Raw genomic sequence first — 18,092 nt, forward strand, 5'->3', positions numbered from 1 at the left:
AGCGCTGCAAGTGAACAATTTCTGCAGTAGTGCTATTGATCTTAGAAATAGTTGTTGCAATCAACCATTAGTTCTCCAGAAATTAATTTTATTTTGCACCCAGGTGCAAAGCACTGGAGAACTAAATTTCTAAACTAAATAATTGTACTTCAATTCAATTATTGACATAATGTTTCTTTCTTGATTCAGAAAAGCAGTATGTTCTTTAGCATTCTCACCAGATGGAAAATACTTAGTTACTGGGGAGGTGAGTATGTTTTAAAAATGACAGGCGAGTGACTGCCTGGGCGTGCATCTGAGGGTGTACATCCACATTTGTGTATACGTATGTTGATTTTTCTGCTTATTTAAAAAAAATAAGAACACTATATACATGTGGTGTACAAAGTTGTTTTTGATGCTTGGAAAATAAATTTTGAAAAAATGACAGGCATAATTTACATTCTAGAGTGCCGTTATGATATTGGTAACCCTCATTAAATTACACAAGAGTAAAGAGCTAAAAAGTGTGCCAATTTACAGTTTTTTTTTAAAACTGTTTCTGCTCAAGCTTTTAATTCTGCATCCCGTTATTGAATACTCTAAACTTGGTCCATTGCACCTTGAAACAAACTTAACCTGCTCCTGTATTTTTAAAAAATTTGGGAGCTTCCATTTGCTCTTCACTAACTGTGTCATCAATTGCTGATCCAAGACTGAGACTTTTATGGCTGCAATTTAATAGTAAGGTAAACATTCACATAGTGCTTCTTCCAAAGCTGCTTGCACCAATAAATTTGACATATTTGCCTTTTAACAATAATCAGTAGAACGTTGCAATCCAGACATTCTACTGATACTCTTTTTAAAAAAATTGGCAGAGAACCTGAAGAGGTTTACCTGTACTGTATCCCTGAATTTAATAAGCCTGTAGTGATTGGCTAGAAAGCACTGACTAACTGAAATTCAAACCCTGGATTTTGCATGCCATTTTCAATTATGCAGACTGAGCACACACCTTACTCAGAGTCATTTGCACGGAGAATAATTGGGTATTTTGATATTTGACTGTGGCGCTGGGTAAAGAGAACCAAGTTGATGCTGGAAGCTAGAATGGAAGGACTGTGTATCATTCTTTGGGCATTCCCTCGTGGATGGGGATGAGTGATGCGTGATTCTTTAATTTTGGAGATGACTGTCGTCAATGCAAGATCTGAAGATTTTTTCCTCTGGTGTGGCAGGAACTGTTTGATGGGGTTGGTGATTGTTATTCCCAAGATTTCCACCTGTTCCCAACAAAATCAGTTGTGAGTGCCACTGTGGATGCTCCTCCATTCTAACATCCACCTAGGTTCATTCACTCCTGCATGTTGAGCATTTGTTTGCAAGGAATTTCCATGAGACAGTGCATTCCATTGAATTTTTTTTACGTTCTTTGAAAATCTTATTGTCTCCATCCTCAAATGTCCTTTCAAGTGAATGAGTGTACGAAATATCTGCAGCATACTGTAGACACCTGAAATAGATGGGGTTAGCTCTGTTGTGATAAGATTTTATCAGGAGGGTGGTAACAATTAATCATGAAGCATGATTATTTCAAAGATGTGCCCACTGTTGACAAATTTATGGGAGTACAGTAGTATTGTGCTTGCCACTTAGTAGATTAGTAATTCAGAAACTAGGTCTTGTCATTTGTAGTTCAAAGCCAATCCTGATATCTGTGGGGTATAAATTGTGTTAAATGACTGGAATTTTAAAAAAATCTATCTATAAGGCTGCCCATGAAATAATTAAATTTAAAAACTTGGTTAATTACGTTCTTTCAGGAAAAGAAAATTGATATAGTTGTATGGTGTGATCTATTTGTGACTCCAAATGTTATATTTGAAGTGGCTTAGCGCTCCGACCAGTTCAGGGCCATTAGAATAGGGAACAAGCGTTGCCCTTGCCAAAAGATTTCCCATATTCTACAAGCACATAAGCATTTAACCTGATACAGTAAAACCCCTAGTGTCTGGCACCTGTGGTGAATAAGTGAATTTTCCAGTTGCTTGAAATTGCGTGTTGGGTGAATTGACAGAATGCAGGCCAATTTTAAGTTTCTATATTTTTCACCTATTTATCTTCCACAATTTTTTTGCCGGTTGCTTGAGTCTGCTAGTTGCTTGAATTCCAGATAACAGATTTTACTGTAGTAAATAAATTCGAGAACACTTTCAGCTTGTTCTGCTCTTAAATTCAGCAGACACCATTTTGAAATGGGAGCATGGATACAAAGTGACATTTTCCAGGGATACATGGATGGATAATTTTGAGCTTTCTATTTAATTGATCCCTGTGGCATGCTGATGTAATCTTATTTTTAAATGTAGAGTGGACACATGCCTGCAGTGCGAGTCTGGGATGTGGCAGAGAAGATCCAAGTGGCTGAATTACAATGCCACAAATATGGAATATCATGTGTGTCCTTTTCTTTCAACATGAAGTATATTGTATCAATTGGCTACCAACATGACAAGCTGGTGAATGTCTGGGATTGGAAGGTACGGGATCAAATGTGTTTGAAAATAGATGTTTTTTTTTTAAATTTTTTATTTTTCACACCATAAATCACATTAGCCATGATATACACTGTTTCATTTTCACACATATACAGTGACTTTTTCTCCCCCCCCCCCCTTTCCTCCCAAACCACCCCCCCACCCCCCCCTCTCATCCATTTTAGGTATACAATCTAGGTTGCATTAAGCCAGTCAGACAATGTTGTCATTCAACAAAATTACACCAGAAATTCTACCGAGTCCATTCTTTTCTTTCCTTCTCCTTCCATCAACTTAGGTAATGTTTGCCCCCGGTAGGTTTTCGCTATTGTATTTAATGTAAGGCTCCTATACTTGTTCGAATATTTCAATATTATTTCTTAACCTATATGTTATTTTTTCTAATGGAATACATTTATTCATTTAAATTTAGTAGTTTCTTCCTTTTAATTTGGTTATGTATTCCATTAATATTTAAAGACATATAGTTCAGCGTAGCCCTTTTATATTTTGTTTATCTTCTCTTTCCGTTTTTCCATCATTACCTTTCCTCCTTTTCCATTTCTGTTTTCTTATTTTCAACTCTTTATAAGACAACATTCCTACAACATCCAACATTTTCCTTATTCTCCTATTTCTATCTTATTTATCCCCAATCTCCCCTTCACCTCCTGAGTTGTCCTTTATCCCTTGTCGGACAACCACATCTCCCCTCTCCATTTGGATTTGCGAATCCACTCGCAAGCGTCAACTGATTTTGCCGTGACCGCTATTTCCCCCCACCCTGCCTCCCCCAGAAAAGATTTCACTTTTCATGTGTCACAAAGGTCACTCTTTTAATTCCCTCCTTATTCTCTCTATTCCATTACCTTCCCTTATTAATTCTTGTCTATACTATCTATATTTTCCTCTAAGTACAGATACATTCATGTATGCTCATTGTCTCTATTCACTCTTATACCTCTTTACCCGCATACATATCAATCGTGATCATTTTTACTCTCATTACCCGTCTTCATCCCTCAGTCTATTTTTGTCTTTACCCACATACATATCAATCGTGATCATTTTAACTCTCATTACCCGTCTTCCTCCCTCAGTCTATTTTTGTAATTGTTCTGCAAATTTTCGTGCTTCTTCTGGATCCGAGAATAGTCTGTTTTGTTGTCCTGGAATAAATATTTTCAATACCGCTGGATGCTTTAGTATAAATTTATACCCTTTCTTCCATAAAATCGCCTTTGCTGTATTGAACTCTTTTCTCTTCTTTAGGAGTTCAAAACTTATATCTGGATAAATGAAGATTTTTTGCCCTTTATACTCCAGTGGTTTGTTGCCCTCTCTTACTTTTTCCATTGTCTTCTCCAGTACCTTTTCTCTTGTAGTATATCTTAGGAATTTTACTACAATAGATCTTGGTTTTTGTTGTGGTTGTGGTTTAGAGGCCAATACTCTATGTGCCCTTTCTATTTCCATTTCTTGCTGTAGTTCTGGACATCCTAGGGTCTTAGGGATCCACTCTTTTATAAACTCCCTCATATTCTTGCCTTCTTCATCTTCCCTAAGGCCCACTATCTTTATGTTATTTCTTCTGTTATGGTTTTCCATTGTATCTATTTTTTGAGCTAGTAGTTCTTGTGTCTCTTTAGTTTTTTTATTAGATTTCTCCAATTTCTTTTTTAAGTCTTCTACCTCCATTTCTGCTGCTACTGCCCGCTCTTCCATCTTGTCCATTTTTTTTCCCATTTCTGTTAAGGTCATCTCCATTTTAATTATTTTCTCCTCTGTGTTGTTTATTCTTTTTCTTAAATCCTTAAATTCCTGTGTTTGCCATTCTTTAAATGACTCCATGTATCCTTTAATAAGAGCAAGTATATCCTTTACCTTGCCTTTCTTTTCTTCTTCTATTTCACCATACTCTTCCTCTTCTTCTTCCTCTGGGTTGATCATCTGTTGTTTCTTTGGTGCCCTTTCCTCCTCTTCTTTCTTGTTTCTATTGTCTTCTGTGGTCTCTTCTTGCTGCAGGTGTTCTGCAGCTGTCGTTGCCGGCTGTGGAGATCGACTCCCCAGATGGTCCCCCCTCCCGTCGATACTTCGCGCATGCGCGGTTGCGCACTTTTACTCGGCTCTGCGAGCCATTTTTGTAGTCCATTATTTACCGACCTGAGGGAGCGGGTTTCTCTCTCCGCAGCGGGCCTCTTCGGACAGGTAAGGCCTTCACCTTTTTCCTCCTTTGTCTTCTCTTCCTCTCTTCTTGCCGTTGCTTTCGATTTTTCTTTTTTTGTCGCCATCTTCTTTCCACCTTTATACTCACTTTTCTGTAACTTTTATTTCTGTGCCTTTGTGTTTTCCTTTGTTTTTCCCGACTTTTCTGGAGAGAGTTCACCGTCCAGCCACTACTCCATCACGTGACTCCTCCCGATGGTTTTGTTCTTGATGTAATTAAACCTGGAGAGTGTGTCAGAAATGGATACTCTGAGGGGTAAAATCCAGGGAAGGATAACATGTCTTGAATGAAACCAACAGAACTTTACTACACTTGGAATTCAAGCTAAGTTCAGGCAAATGTACTCAATAACCAGTTGTAATGATGAAATTTCAGATAATTTATTTGCTTGTTGATCCTGCTCTTCTGCTCGTGATGAACATTGCATTAAGTAACTTCACCTACCCAAAGATGAGAGAAATCTCGGTCTAGCCATTTTTATCCAAGACTCACCTCCTCCCTACCCCAGTACCAAAATAAAATCAGTTTCAGTCCTTTCATCTCTGAATATTGTGCGTCTTACGCCCCTTCGGGTTTTGCCATCGTCGTGAAATATCACAAGGTGAGATGGGGAAGTGTGTCTTGTGCATTGATACTTAAAGAACTGTTTTATTTTGAACAGAAAAACTCCATTGTAGCCTCCAATAAAGTTTCCAGTAAGGTGGCAGCTGTTTCGTTTTCTGAAGACAGCAGTTACTTTGTTACAACTGGCAACCGGCACGTTAAGTTCTGGTACTTAAATGACTCCAAAGCATGCAAGGTAGGTTATTCTCATTGCTTGGGAATACCTTCTGACTTGGGTTAGATATGATTACTTTCGTAATGGAAATTGTTTTGGTCTGGCCAACTCTGCAGTAATGAAGGCTTCATTTGAAATTTCTATTTCTATCTGTGGCAAGCTTCGTTAGGCTGTTATGTGGATATTGTGATTATTGCAGTTGCCTTTGACTGTTCTTAACTTAATTCTCGAGCTTTATTTCAGGATGTGCATGGTGAGAATTTTATTCTTTTATATCATTTTATTGTCACATAAAAAATCAATTTTTCTGTTTGATTTCTAACTCAATTTGGTCAGAACCAATGAAGAGGCTAGTTCTCAATGGCTGTCATATTTTACTCTCAAAGGGATAGAGCCCGAAAGGGATGTGGGCATAATTGCCACGTTTGAGTTTCCATATCACAATGTGAAGATGTGACTCCTGCTATTCTTGAGGTGGTTGTTTTTGCTAACTACAGAAAAGAATACATTTTTAATTATTTTAACTTGACTACCGCATTTAAACATTTTTAATTTAGGTATACAGCACGGTAAAAGGCCATTCCAGCCCACACGCCCGTGCCACCCAACTGACCTACAAGCCCAGTACGTTTTAAAGGGTGGGAGGAAACTGGAGCACCCCAAAGAAACCCATACAGACTTGGGGAGAATGTACAAACTCTTTATGGTCCGCGCCGGATTCTAACACCAGTCGCTAGTACTGTAACAGTGTTGCACTAAACACTCTACTCTGTGTACGTTGTATAGTCTATCATGTATGTAAATATTAATGAGATGGTAAACCTTTGGAGGAGATGAGAAATTTGTTTTTGAAGTGAAATTTGTATAACAAACTATCTTAATTACCTTCACCCAAGTATTCAAACAATCTAAATTGGGCACTTGGTGGTCTTGTGTGACAATTGTTAGGTCTGCTTTGTTCATGAATGAGTGAGACAAACACCAGACTGAGTCGAAATCAGGGTTCTTTGTTCTTTATTACCGGATTGTAACACTTGCCACTAACCATGTTAGTCGGAGAATGCATTCTGCCGTTATCAGCAAAATGGTGATTTTTTATACCCTTGGATACGTGCTTAGAACATCATCATATCATTACTTGTCCAATGACTAAAACTGTTGCTATCCTTTCCCTGCTAGCTTCCTGCCTCTCAATCCATCAATGTCTCTCTTATCTTGTAAGTACAAGGATGCATTCACATCTTGTTACAGCCCTGCCCAGGGTAACTCCTTACACATTCCCATCTCATGATGTTTTACCTTACACAAGTCATCCTTTCATTCGTTGCTAAACGAAATATCTGTATGTTTTCCAATCCAGGCAAATATTACTGTTCCCTTAATTGGACGATCTGGATTATTAGGTGAGCTCCACAATAACTTTTTTTCTGGAGTGGCATGTGGTAAAGGGAAGATGGCAAGAAGCACTTTTTGCATCACCAGTTCTGGACTTCTCTGCCAGTTCAATGGTAAAAGAGTACTTGATAAATGGTTGGATTTGAAGGTATGCCTCATCATTTCTTGAGCTAATGCAAATTCAATAATTAAGTTTTTTTGTAAATTAAAAAGCATCACTTTTGTGCATCTGTTTTCCTCAGACATCTTCAGCGAATTGTATCACTGCAACCCAGGAGTTCATCTTTTGTGGCTGCTCCAATGGAACTCTGAAATTATTTAACCCTGTAACCCTCCACTTTATTACTAATCTGCCTAAACCACACTATTTGGGAGTGAATGTGGCAGCAGGATTTGAACCAAGGTAAAAAGAAAAATGAGTCTTTTTTACGGTGCAGTCTTAACACTTGATTTCAAGAAGAAAAATAAAAAGTTACTAAATATAAATGTTTCTGCAGCCGTTTATTTGCTAAGAAGTCAGATGCCACGTATCCTGACGTTATTGGTGTGGCCTTTGACCCTTCCAGTCGGTGGTTATCATGTGTGTACAATGACCATAGTCTCTACATATGGGATACAAAAGACATCAAGAAGATTGGGAGAGTTTACTCTGCGTTGTATCATAGTTCCAGTGTGTGGAATGTGGAGGTATGTTATCAATTTATGCAGAAAGAGTTTGTTTCTTGAAACATTTGATAAATTAAGCCCCCTTTAGGGTTTTCTCTGCTGTCCCACCAGCCTCATCCTGCCTATTCTCCAATTTATAGAGAGGAATAAAACTTTTTTTTTGTGTAATTTTGTCCACTTTAATTTCTTGACCAAAAACCAAAGGTACAAACAATACCATATGTGCTGTTTTATAGGGCGATCCCAGAAACAAAAAATATCACCTTAAAATCTAGGGTCGTCCTACATAAAGGGTTAAAGATTCTTGCCTTAACGACTAAGTTGCAATACAGCCGCCGTCTTCCTGCCAACTCTGCGATCTCGCGTTTACTCCGTTATTTGTGAAGTCTCAACGCTCCTCCGCAGAGTGCATCCGCCTGCTCTGACTGTTGTCGGCTTTGTACAGGCTTTAAACGGCCTGCTACAGGAGATGACAGTGGTGTATTTTAAAAGATCTAAATAAAATTTAAACCTTTAAATGATAATGTTATTAAAATATTGTGATTTGCTTTTAACAGTATCTGTTGGTCAGCTGTATATGGGGTCATCTTATACAAAGGATATCTCTCAAAACCAACATTTTGGGTGGAAATTCTGGGGATCATCAAATACACATACTGCATATACAGTATACAGTAAAACCACTGCTACCTGGCATCCTTGGGGATTGTTAGATGCCAAGTAAATGAATTTTCTGGTTGTGCGATTAGCGAACTAATGATGAGGAGTGCCGACATGAAATTTCTGTATTTTCTGTATTTTTTTTACTTATTTCCACGATTTTTTTTTTGCCGGTTGCTTGAATTCCAGATAACAGGCGTTTTACTATACTAGTTGCTTTACAATTCTTCAGGTTTATCCAGAGTTGGAAGATAATAACCGAGCTTGTCTGCCGCCAGCATCTTTTCTAACCTGCTCATCAGACAATACTATACGACTGTGGGACTCTGGTGGCAATTCTGAATTTCAATTCACTTCGTTCCATAGGAATATTTATAGCATGGTAAGTTTTGACTTCTGGTTCCCATTTCTATTCTAACTTGATAGTTGTCCTTATTCCGCAAAATGTGTTTTGATTAGCTAGATTCATGTGAAAACTTTGTTATTGTGTTCGAGCCATCAGCTGAGTGCTTACGGTGTTGGAGATCAGATTGTCAAGAGTGACATCCATTTAACTCGGGGGAATGAATTCCACTTGTCGGCAGAGTGGTTAAATGTTCTAAAATCGAAACAGAAATTTAGTGATGGTCAATTGAACTGCAAAGTAGAGAGATCTCTTAACCCAATCTTGAGAAACAAGAAAAGTAAATTTTATGTATTCAAAAAAAAAATTAAATGTGACTTTTTTGGATAGGAAAACTACACTAGAGAATAACAAAAATGGCAGAGACTTAAACAATTGTTTTGTCATTGTCACATTAGAAAGTGAAATATTGACTCCAGTGAGTGAGAGCTTTAAATGTTCACGAGTTTTGCTTGTTATTTTTTTTCTCCAGGACCTGATTAAAATTGTGTATGTTGATGACAATATTCAGTACCTTCAAGACACAGCTAACAATCCCGACCGAACTGAAAATGGAGGCACTTCTGAGACAAAGTCAGGAATTCGGGTCATAACAGCCAGCCCTGATGGGCAACATCTAGCCTCTGGGGATAGAATGGGAACCCTGAGGTACAAATTATAACACTATTTTTTCCAACAGTTTAATAATATTGTTTTCTTTGAGGAAAAATATTTTGCTGCATGTGAGGAATTTTTAACTTTACTATTTAAATTATTGTTGAAAAAGAATTTATTTCCATCTCTGTTGTATAAGCTCTTGCCTCTTTTCACACAGATGCCGCTGAAATGTCTTTCTTCTTCCTGAGTAGGGTCATCTCTCTACCATAGTTTTTAAATCATAGTTGATAGAGCCCTTGACTGCAATTACCCAAATCTTCTCTTCCCATCAACAATTGAAAGAGCAAGGATCGAGTTCTGTCAGTGTACACCCTACCTGCCTCTACAAACGACTCTCTTTTGGAAATTCTGCCACCTTGAGTATGGCTTCTCCATGAGCACCAGCCTGTCCCCTTTCACTATTTTGAATGAGCCACCGATTTTCATCTCCAACTCCACTAATTACTTCCTACTGCCTTTCCCAATACCCAGGGACCAGAACAGTCATTTCAAATGAAGCTGTGATTCACTTCCACTTCCAGTGTAATGTATGGCATTTGTGCTCCCATGGTGATCATTTTACACTGGTTGCAAGCTGAGATTTTGTGGGTATTTGAGTGCAGTAGAGGTCTGTAACCAACTCTAGGGCGATATTGTTGGTGCGGTGGTTGGCAGCACCAGAAAACCAAGTTTGATTCTGGCATTGTCTGAGTTTATTTGTACAACCCATGACCTATGTGTTTCCTCTGGGTGCTCCAGTTTCCTTGCACCTTCTAGGTAGGTTCATTTGGGCAGTGCGGGCTCGTGGGCCAGAAAGGCCTATTTCTGTGCTGCATCTCAAATTTAAAAAAAAAATTTACTTCGTATCAAACCAAGTTTTTTTTAAAATGTGTTAACAACATTTTTTTGTTTTCAGAATTTTTGATCTGCAGTTTCTGGATGAACTCATGAAAGTTGATGCCCATGATTCAGAAATTCTGTGTCTCGAGTACTCCAAACCTGAAACTGGTAAGTAATAAAGGCAAATGATCTTACAAATTATTTGCCTTTTGTTGAATCCATCCTACTGTTTGTTGTTTCTCCACATAATCTGTAGTGAAAAGGCCTTGTGCTGCAGATAAAAGAGTAAAAACACATGTGCTAGAAGAACTCAGCAGGTCTCACAGTATCCATGGGAGATAAAGCGATATTACTGATGCTTTGGGCCTGATGTATCTTGATCTGAAACTAGATGCCAAGTTTTTGTTTAAACCAAACAAACATTACGAACCAGTGAGTCGACAAAAAAAAATCTCATTGAAGAATGGTATCCAACCATTGCCTAATTTTTAAATTCTTCTCAATCTTTCCAGCTGCAATGTTACATTTCTCAAAACTTCTTCCTGTTGGGTAGAGATGATCTTCAAAATGAAAAGGATGCTGTTCAGTGTTTCAGCACCTGAAACTCCAGTTGTCAACCTGTGACCTCTTACCTGTTGACCTGCGCTTCTCTTCCTCCTCCCCCTTTTCATTGAGATGCCTGCCTATGTTTTGCTCTTAATTAAGCAAAGAGCTCAGGCCTAAAACATTGGTTACTGTTTACTTTGCATAGATGCTATGTGATCTTCTGAGTTTCTCCAGCACTTCTGTGTATTGCACTCAATCCCAGAGTCTGTGGACTTTGTTTAAGAGTGCAGCTGAAACTTTTGAGTAAATGATATATTTGAATTTTAATTGTAAAAGATATTTTTGTGTGTGTTGGCTATAATTACGGAATAGCTTCACATAATTTGCTTTCTGTCATTATTTAAAAATTCTGAAACCCTTACTGTTTCTAATAACGGCTATTAAATTTTGTGAAGGAATGAAGTTGTTGGCAACAGCGAGTAGAGACCGTCTAATTCATATTTTAAACGTGGACAAACAGTACAGCCTGGTACAGACACTAGATGACCATTCCTCCTCGATTACTGCTGTGAAATTTGCAGGTACAATACTTTGCAAGCAATGTGGCTGCCTCATTGTTAAATGACTGAACTTGCTCCCTTGTACAGTTTTACAGTATGCGTTTGCTTGTCACCCAAACACTTATAAAGATGTATGCATTCATTCCTCCACCTTTGTTCTGATGGCCCTAACTCCTCAGCATGGAGTCACAGTAATTTATTATTTCATAGAATTGGAGTTTGCTTATGTGTTTTCCCCTTAAAAGCAGCAAATTAAACAACCAGAATATGCCCTAGGTTCATTAACCTTGCTTTGGATTTCAGTGTGATCGTGGCTAATCTTATGAAATCCCTTTTACACAGCCGTTTATATAAAAAAATCTCAAATTAATCACCTTTTAACGGCTTTTCTTAAGATGGGGGACATTTTCATCTGTGTATTACCTGTCAGAGCTGTTGCGAAATGCATTGCCTCCTGTCTAAAAGGCTTGGTGATCTGGCTTGTGAACGACCCAAGCTGGCTTTAAAGATGGGTCGTTCACATGCCATTTAAGTGGGATTGCTGTGTAAAAGGGGTATCATCAGTTTCCCTTATTACTGAAGATTATCTGGTGTTTTAATCAATCAAGTTTCTTTAGGCACTTTCCCCCACTTGTAAAACCGCATATTGCAGCTGTTGGGAAGCCACATGAATGTGCAGGAGGCGCTTGCAAGGCGAACTTTGTAACCCTCTTCTGAGAGGGATAAAAGTGGCTCATTTATTTTAAAGTAAAGGATCCATTATTTAGAATGTAACATACTTGAAATTATTTAGAATGTAACATACTTGAAATTATTTGGCTTTGTCCAGCACCCCTCAGAAACCTACAGTGACTGGTGTTCCTAGGTGGTCTCCCCTCCAAGTACTGACCAGTCCTGTGCCTGCTTAGCTTCCGAGATCAGACAATCCCTGTCTTATTCAGGCTATTGGGTGCTGTTATCATCTGTTACCTAAAACTATTCTCTCATTACTAATGATGCTAATTTTCATGTCACCTGAAAATTTGTTGCATCTGCTATATATCCAACCCATTAGTGCATATACCATTGTTTAGTTAATTGGATGCCAATTGTGTACAGAAATATGTGTACTTTTTAAACTTCAACTGTGACTGGAAAAATATTCATTATATGATGCATGTTCTTGACAAGTTATTTCTTTATATTCTCTCCCTCTAGCCAGTAATGATGTCAAAATGGTTAGTTGTGGAGCTGATAAAAGTATCTATTTTCGTACGGCTCACGAGGTAAACCTTTTGCATATTTTTACAGACCTCCTTTCTATGTTAATGTTTTTATGGTGGCTTGCTCTAATTGAAGATTTTAAAGAGCTTTGTGTCCAATGCAGTGGGGGGAGGAGGGGCACAGGTGGCACGGTTAGCACGATGCTATTATAGCACCAGCGATCCCAGTTAGAATCTGATTCTGTCTGTAAGGAGTTTGCATGTTCTCCCTGTGACTGTCTGGGGTTCCCCTGCATGCTCAGATTTCCTCCAAAAGGTACAGGGTTGTAGGTGAATCGGGTGGCTCGGGTTTAAAAGGTTAGAATCTACTGCTACCATTTTGTAAATCATGTTGCTGTCAAGTTAGAATCCTGCGCTGATATGGTGATAGCTCTGTGCCACAAATTACTAAATAAAAATGCATTACAGATGCAATGTTGCTTCTTGAGACTTACAAAGTTTTGCTAATCCAAATTGTGTTATCCTTCATGACTTCAAGTTTTTCAAAACCTAATGTCTTTAAAATATTAATATTCAGATAAGAATGGAATCATTCGTCGATGGTAAAGGAAGACAGATTTTTAAAGATGTATAAAAGTTGAGCATTTTTATCACATTTCCTGGGTTGAAAATTAGATGGTTTCCTGAGGAGAGGGAAATGTGCAATTTAATGATTTTACTGTTCATGGTTTGGAGAACTGAGAATATACTCATCCCATAGCAGAATTATGGTTAGTAATGGAGGAGTGGTTTGTGAAGAAATGGGGAGAAACATAAATTTCTGGGGGGCCTTTCTTTTTTTGGTTATTACCATCAATACATAGATATTTAGTTAAGTGTGGGCATTTCTTGAATGCTAGTTGCAATAACTTCTTTCATAATTTTTTGACAGTCTGTCGATGGGGTTCAATTTACAAGAACTCATCACGTCGTTGGAAAGACAACCCTATATGACATGGATATTGATATCACTCACAAATATGCAGTCATAGGCTGCCAGGACAGAAATATTAGGTATGCTTCTTCCCTTCAGAGCAAATGGTCTTTGTATTTTGTATGTTATGTTGCATTCATGTCCTCTCAAATCAGATGTTGTAATTTTAAGCAACTTCATTTTTATTGATAAAGAAAGGCTACAAATTTAAAAATTGAGATGCAGGAAGAAGTCATTTGTGCTATTAAACCTAGACCAAACTTCCCAGATTTAACCTAAAGACCTGGAGGACAGAACTGTTCAAAATTATTATCAACTATATCGAGCCTTTTTGGACCACTCTGGATGAAAAAATTAATTTCTCCACCAATTCTTCCTCAGATTACTTTGAAATAATTGCTTGGTCTTTGATCACTTAGCCAATGGGCATGGACCCTTCCTGACTATTCCATTTATGCTCTACAGTTTTATACACCTCATTTTGTCTTCCCTCAATATCCACTAGCTCATACCCTGGTAGTCTTAGCTTGAATCTAAATTCTCTCAGTCCTAGCAATATATTTTCCAGTTTTCTGTGTACTCCAATGCAGTTGCAATTTTTCTCTTTACCACTGTACTCTACCTGTGACTTCAATAGTGTAATAATTCTAATATCACTCCTGTCTTTTATATTAACTTGATCAATAAAGGATTCCGTCTACCTTTACTCACGGCTTTAAGTGATTTGCCATACCTTTGGAAAAATCTGTGAACCAGCTTCCTCAATTCCTCTTTATTTATCTATCCTCCCATTGAAGTTCTACATAGTTCCAAAATGCATTATTCACACCTTTTTTTTCTGCTTGTTCCTGAAGCTGAAAGCATCCCTTCCCCCTATCATCCAAAAGGCCAATTATCCTATCATCTGCAAGCTTTACCATACTACCTAGATTTTAGATTTAAATCGTTAGTAGGTACAATAAAAAGCAAGAGTATTTGTGTCTATTAACAGCCTGGTCACAAACACAAAATCATTATTCTTTGCTTCCTGACACTTAGCCAATTTTCCAGTAGTTTTTGGATCTTGTGTTCCTTTTATTTTGAACAATCTGCAATGTGGGTTGATGTTAGAAGTCCATGAAGGAGACATTTATTTCATTTTTTTTCCCTCTAATTCAATGAAATCAGACATGGCCATCTGAACAAGTTACTAGTTATGAAGTATTACTGATGGCTGGAACGTTGCTTTATCAGCCATTTTTTATATTGCAGAGTATTTAACGTCAGCAGTGGAAAGCAAAAAAAATGCTTCAAAGGTTCACAGAGTGAAGACGGGATCCTCCTAAAAGTAAGGACTGCAAACCTCAAACACCTGAAATAGTACAGAATTTCAAGCAATGAACCTGATACAGGAATTCAAAATTTAAAGGAAGCACTCCAATTTAGTTAGAAATGATCTTGGAACATTCATTTTGACGATTCATTCAGATTTTCTGTGGTCTTGAATTGAATGCTGCATCCTTCTTTCAATGAGAAATTGACTCCCTTGCATGTGGTTAATGCAACCAAGATTTTGCAGTCAATGAAGATTACCAGCAGGGACCACAACAGAACAGATGATTAGAAACTTGCCTCGAGTTGGAATTTCCGGCATCTGTCTTGCCTTTAACAGCTTACAGCTGATAATTTAATGACAGGTGCCCATGTTTAATGGGCCACCCCAAATGATACTTGCAAGGGATATGCTCTTTTCATCGCAGCAAGAAAAAAGCCCGTGAATGGGCTTAACTATGAGATCCAGTGCTGACTTTGTGAATGAGCACATGCTCTGAGTTTTTGATGAATCTTTCATAAAACTAGAAAGAATCCTTTCTGAAGTTCAGAGGAGCACAGGTTATAGTTCAAAGACCACTTGTGGTTCGTTGTTATAGTTCAAAGACCACTTGTTGTTCATTGTTATAGTTCAAAGACCACTTGTGGTTCGTTGTTATAGTTCAAAGACCACTTGTGGTTCGTTGTTATAGTTCAAAGACCACTTGAGGTTCGTTGTTATAGTTCAAAGACCACTTGTGGTTCATTGTTATAGTTCAAAGACCACTTGTGGTTCGTTGTTATAGTTCAAAGACCACTTGTGGTTCGTTGTTATAGTTCAAAGACCACTTGAGGTTCGTTGTTATAGTTCAAAGACCACTTGAGGTTCGTTGTTATAGTTCAAAGACCACTTGTGGTTCGTTGTTATAGTTCAAAGACCACTTGTGGTTCGTTGTTATAGTTCAAAGACCACTTGTGGTTCGTTGTTATAGTTCAAAGACCACTTGTGGTTCGTTGTTATAGTTCAAAGACCACTTGTGGTTCGTTGTTATAGTTCAAAGACCACTTGAGGTTCGTTGTTATAGTTCAAAGACCACTTGAGGTTCGTTGTTATAGTTCAAAGACCACTTGTGGTTCGTTGTTATAGTTCAAAGACCACTTGTGGTTTGTTGTTATAGTTCAAAGACCACTTGTGGATCGTTGTTATAGTTCAAAGACCACTTGTGGTTCGTTGTTATAGTTCAAAGACCACTTGAGGTTCGTTGTTATAGTTCAAAGACCACTTGTGGTTCGTTGTTATAGTTCAAAGACCACTTGTGGTTCGTTGTTATAGTTCAAAGACCACTTGTGGTTTGTTGTTATAGTTCAAAGACCACTTGAGGTTCGTTGTTATAGTTCAAAGACCACTTGAGGTTCGTTGCATTCTGTTTTGTGTGTCCTGATGAATTGCACTGAAATATAACCAGACTGTCTGAATTTGTTTGTGCTATCCCATGCCTTCTAATGATTCAACTAGTTGCAGATATTTAGGAATCTTGTCTCATGAAGTAAAGTTTGAGCTTGTATCACCCACCTGGCAGCATTCAAAATTTGGAAGTCAGCAGAAAACCCAACTCTTCAACCAAAGAATGATCGAGGGTGCCCTCTGCTGCTAAACAAATTGCAAACACTTTAATATAAATGAATGAACTTTCTTTTAATGTTGTACAGATTTAAAACGAACATTAGAAGTTTTTGTTTGAATTTTCTTGCTGAAGTACTAGGAAGTAGGATTGGAGTCATATTTTGGGCTGCCCTGGAACTGATTTGCTGAATGATTGCCTCGTGTGCCGTAAATTTATCGTTTCTGTAAAATATTTTTCATATTTTCTGCATTTTCACATTGACTTTTGAATCAATTTATTTGATTTGTAGTCTTATTCTCCTAGAACGTTCTCTGCTTTGAATTTTAGGTTCAGATGGATCCTTCTGGCACGTTTGTGGCCACTAGTTGTTCAGACAAAAATATTTCTATCTTTGACTTCTGCAATGGAGAATGTGTAGCCAGCATGTTTGGACATTCAGGTAATCTACTTAACCTTCCAAAGCAATTAACTTTTGACTTTAATTCTGTTGCTCAATTTACTAATCTCTGTTTTATTTTCTGCACATTATGGAAAGTCATGATCCATTATTTTCAAATGATGACTTTGAAAATCTTCTATTCTAAAATAATGTTTCACTATGGAGTTTAAAGAATTAGATTGAAAATTAATTAAATGAAATAACTGCCGAATATACTGTGTAATCATTGATACACAGCCGCCCCCGCCCCCCCCCCCTTGGCCTACAAACTAGGTGATTTTGTATTGTAACACACTAACAAGCCTTTTAATTATGTTTGGGACTAAAAGATTTTTGTTGGCTCCAAACCAGGAAAAGCAATGGAAAATTCACCAGACAATGGCATATTCAAAATAATAGTTTTTTATTAAACTATTAATAACCACATTTCTTACTTACCTTTAAACCTAGCACCACTGTGTGCAAATGTAAATGTATGTCCGTGTTTGTTCTTGCTAATTCGAAGTCCCATTCTGAAAAGTCAATCTTTAAAAGTTCAACATAATCTTCGTCTTGCTTGAAGTTTTGACTTCTGTGAACTCCAAGTTGAACTGTTCCAAAACTGAAAATGAAATGTCTAAATTCAATAATCTAGTTCTCCAAATCATGTGACTGTTACATCATTACTGAGGTGAGTCCCAATTCTTGGAAACCTCATGACCATCAGTTTTATTTCTACCAAAGTTCTGTTCCTTTTTCAAAACCATTCCATATCCATAACAACCTCTGACCTCATCTCTGATCAAGAGGCTCAAGTAGCTTTGGTTAAAAACCGATGGCTTCCTCAGCAGTTCTTGAATAATTAAGACCCACTTGAAATCCATTAGCTCTGTCTGTACACTTCTCAGAAAATAATGGTTCTCTACTAATGTTCTGTGATCTGTGTGTGACCCTATGCCAATCCACAGCTTACTTACTTAGAATACAGATGCAATATTTTAACTCTATAATTTACTAAGACATTTTTATAAAAGAAATATAGCTTGATATTAGAGGTTAACACAAATCTGTTACAGTATGACCTGTATCAAAGTTAATCCACCCCTTTTTTAGGCCTGGCCCACCCATCTGATTTTCCAACTACAGATCCCTGCCCTGGCTGCATGCTCATCCAAGCTCCCAAAACCCCGGCTGCCCCAACTGCAGACTTGCCACTTGGTCCTGGCCATCCTAGGTAGCAACACCTTGAACGATTACAGTACTTACAAGGTCAAAAGTTTGACCTGTGTAAAAGTTGGGTCACTCCCCCTCCTTTTGGCCCGAAAAAGTGGTGTGAAAAATTCGATGATTACAG

The 18,092-nt window shown here is 37.8% G+C and overlaps 1 protein-coding gene across 2 annotated transcripts in view; it reads left to right on the forward strand.

Moving 5' to 3' along the window:
- Positions 1-18,092, forward strand: part of LOC138748272 (mitogen-activated protein kinase-binding protein 1-like) — a 58,463-nt gene that overhangs the window by 13,384 nt on the left and 26,987 nt on the right. For both annotated transcript variants that reach the window (XM_069908142.1, XM_069908143.1), the window contains exons 4-17: positions 190-247; positions 2,352-2,522; positions 5,408-5,545; positions 6,885-7,067; positions 7,162-7,322; positions 7,417-7,606; positions 8,478-8,627; positions 9,121-9,296; positions 10,201-10,292; positions 11,126-11,251; positions 12,428-12,495; positions 13,364-13,485; positions 14,657-14,732; positions 16,648-16,759. In XM_069908142.1, the coding sequence (XP_069764243.1) occupies positions 190-247; positions 2,352-2,522; positions 5,408-5,545; positions 6,885-7,067; positions 7,162-7,322; positions 7,417-7,606; positions 8,478-8,627; positions 9,121-9,296; positions 10,201-10,292; positions 11,126-11,251; positions 12,428-12,495; positions 13,364-13,485; positions 14,657-14,732; positions 16,648-16,759 (1,823 nt within the window). The remainder of the gene's footprint in view (positions 1-189; positions 248-2,351; positions 2,523-5,407; positions 5,546-6,884; positions 7,068-7,161; positions 7,323-7,416; positions 7,607-8,477; positions 8,628-9,120; positions 9,297-10,200; positions 10,293-11,125; positions 11,252-12,427; positions 12,496-13,363; positions 13,486-14,656; positions 14,733-16,647; positions 16,760-18,092) is intronic.

This window comes from Narcine bancroftii, chromosome 13, assembly GCF_036971445.1.
Source record: "Narcine bancroftii isolate sNarBan1 chromosome 13, sNarBan1.hap1, whole genome shotgun sequence".
In the NCBI taxonomy this organism is placed as follows: domain Eukaryota; kingdom Metazoa; phylum Chordata; class Chondrichthyes; order Torpediniformes; family Narcinidae; genus Narcine; species Narcine bancroftii.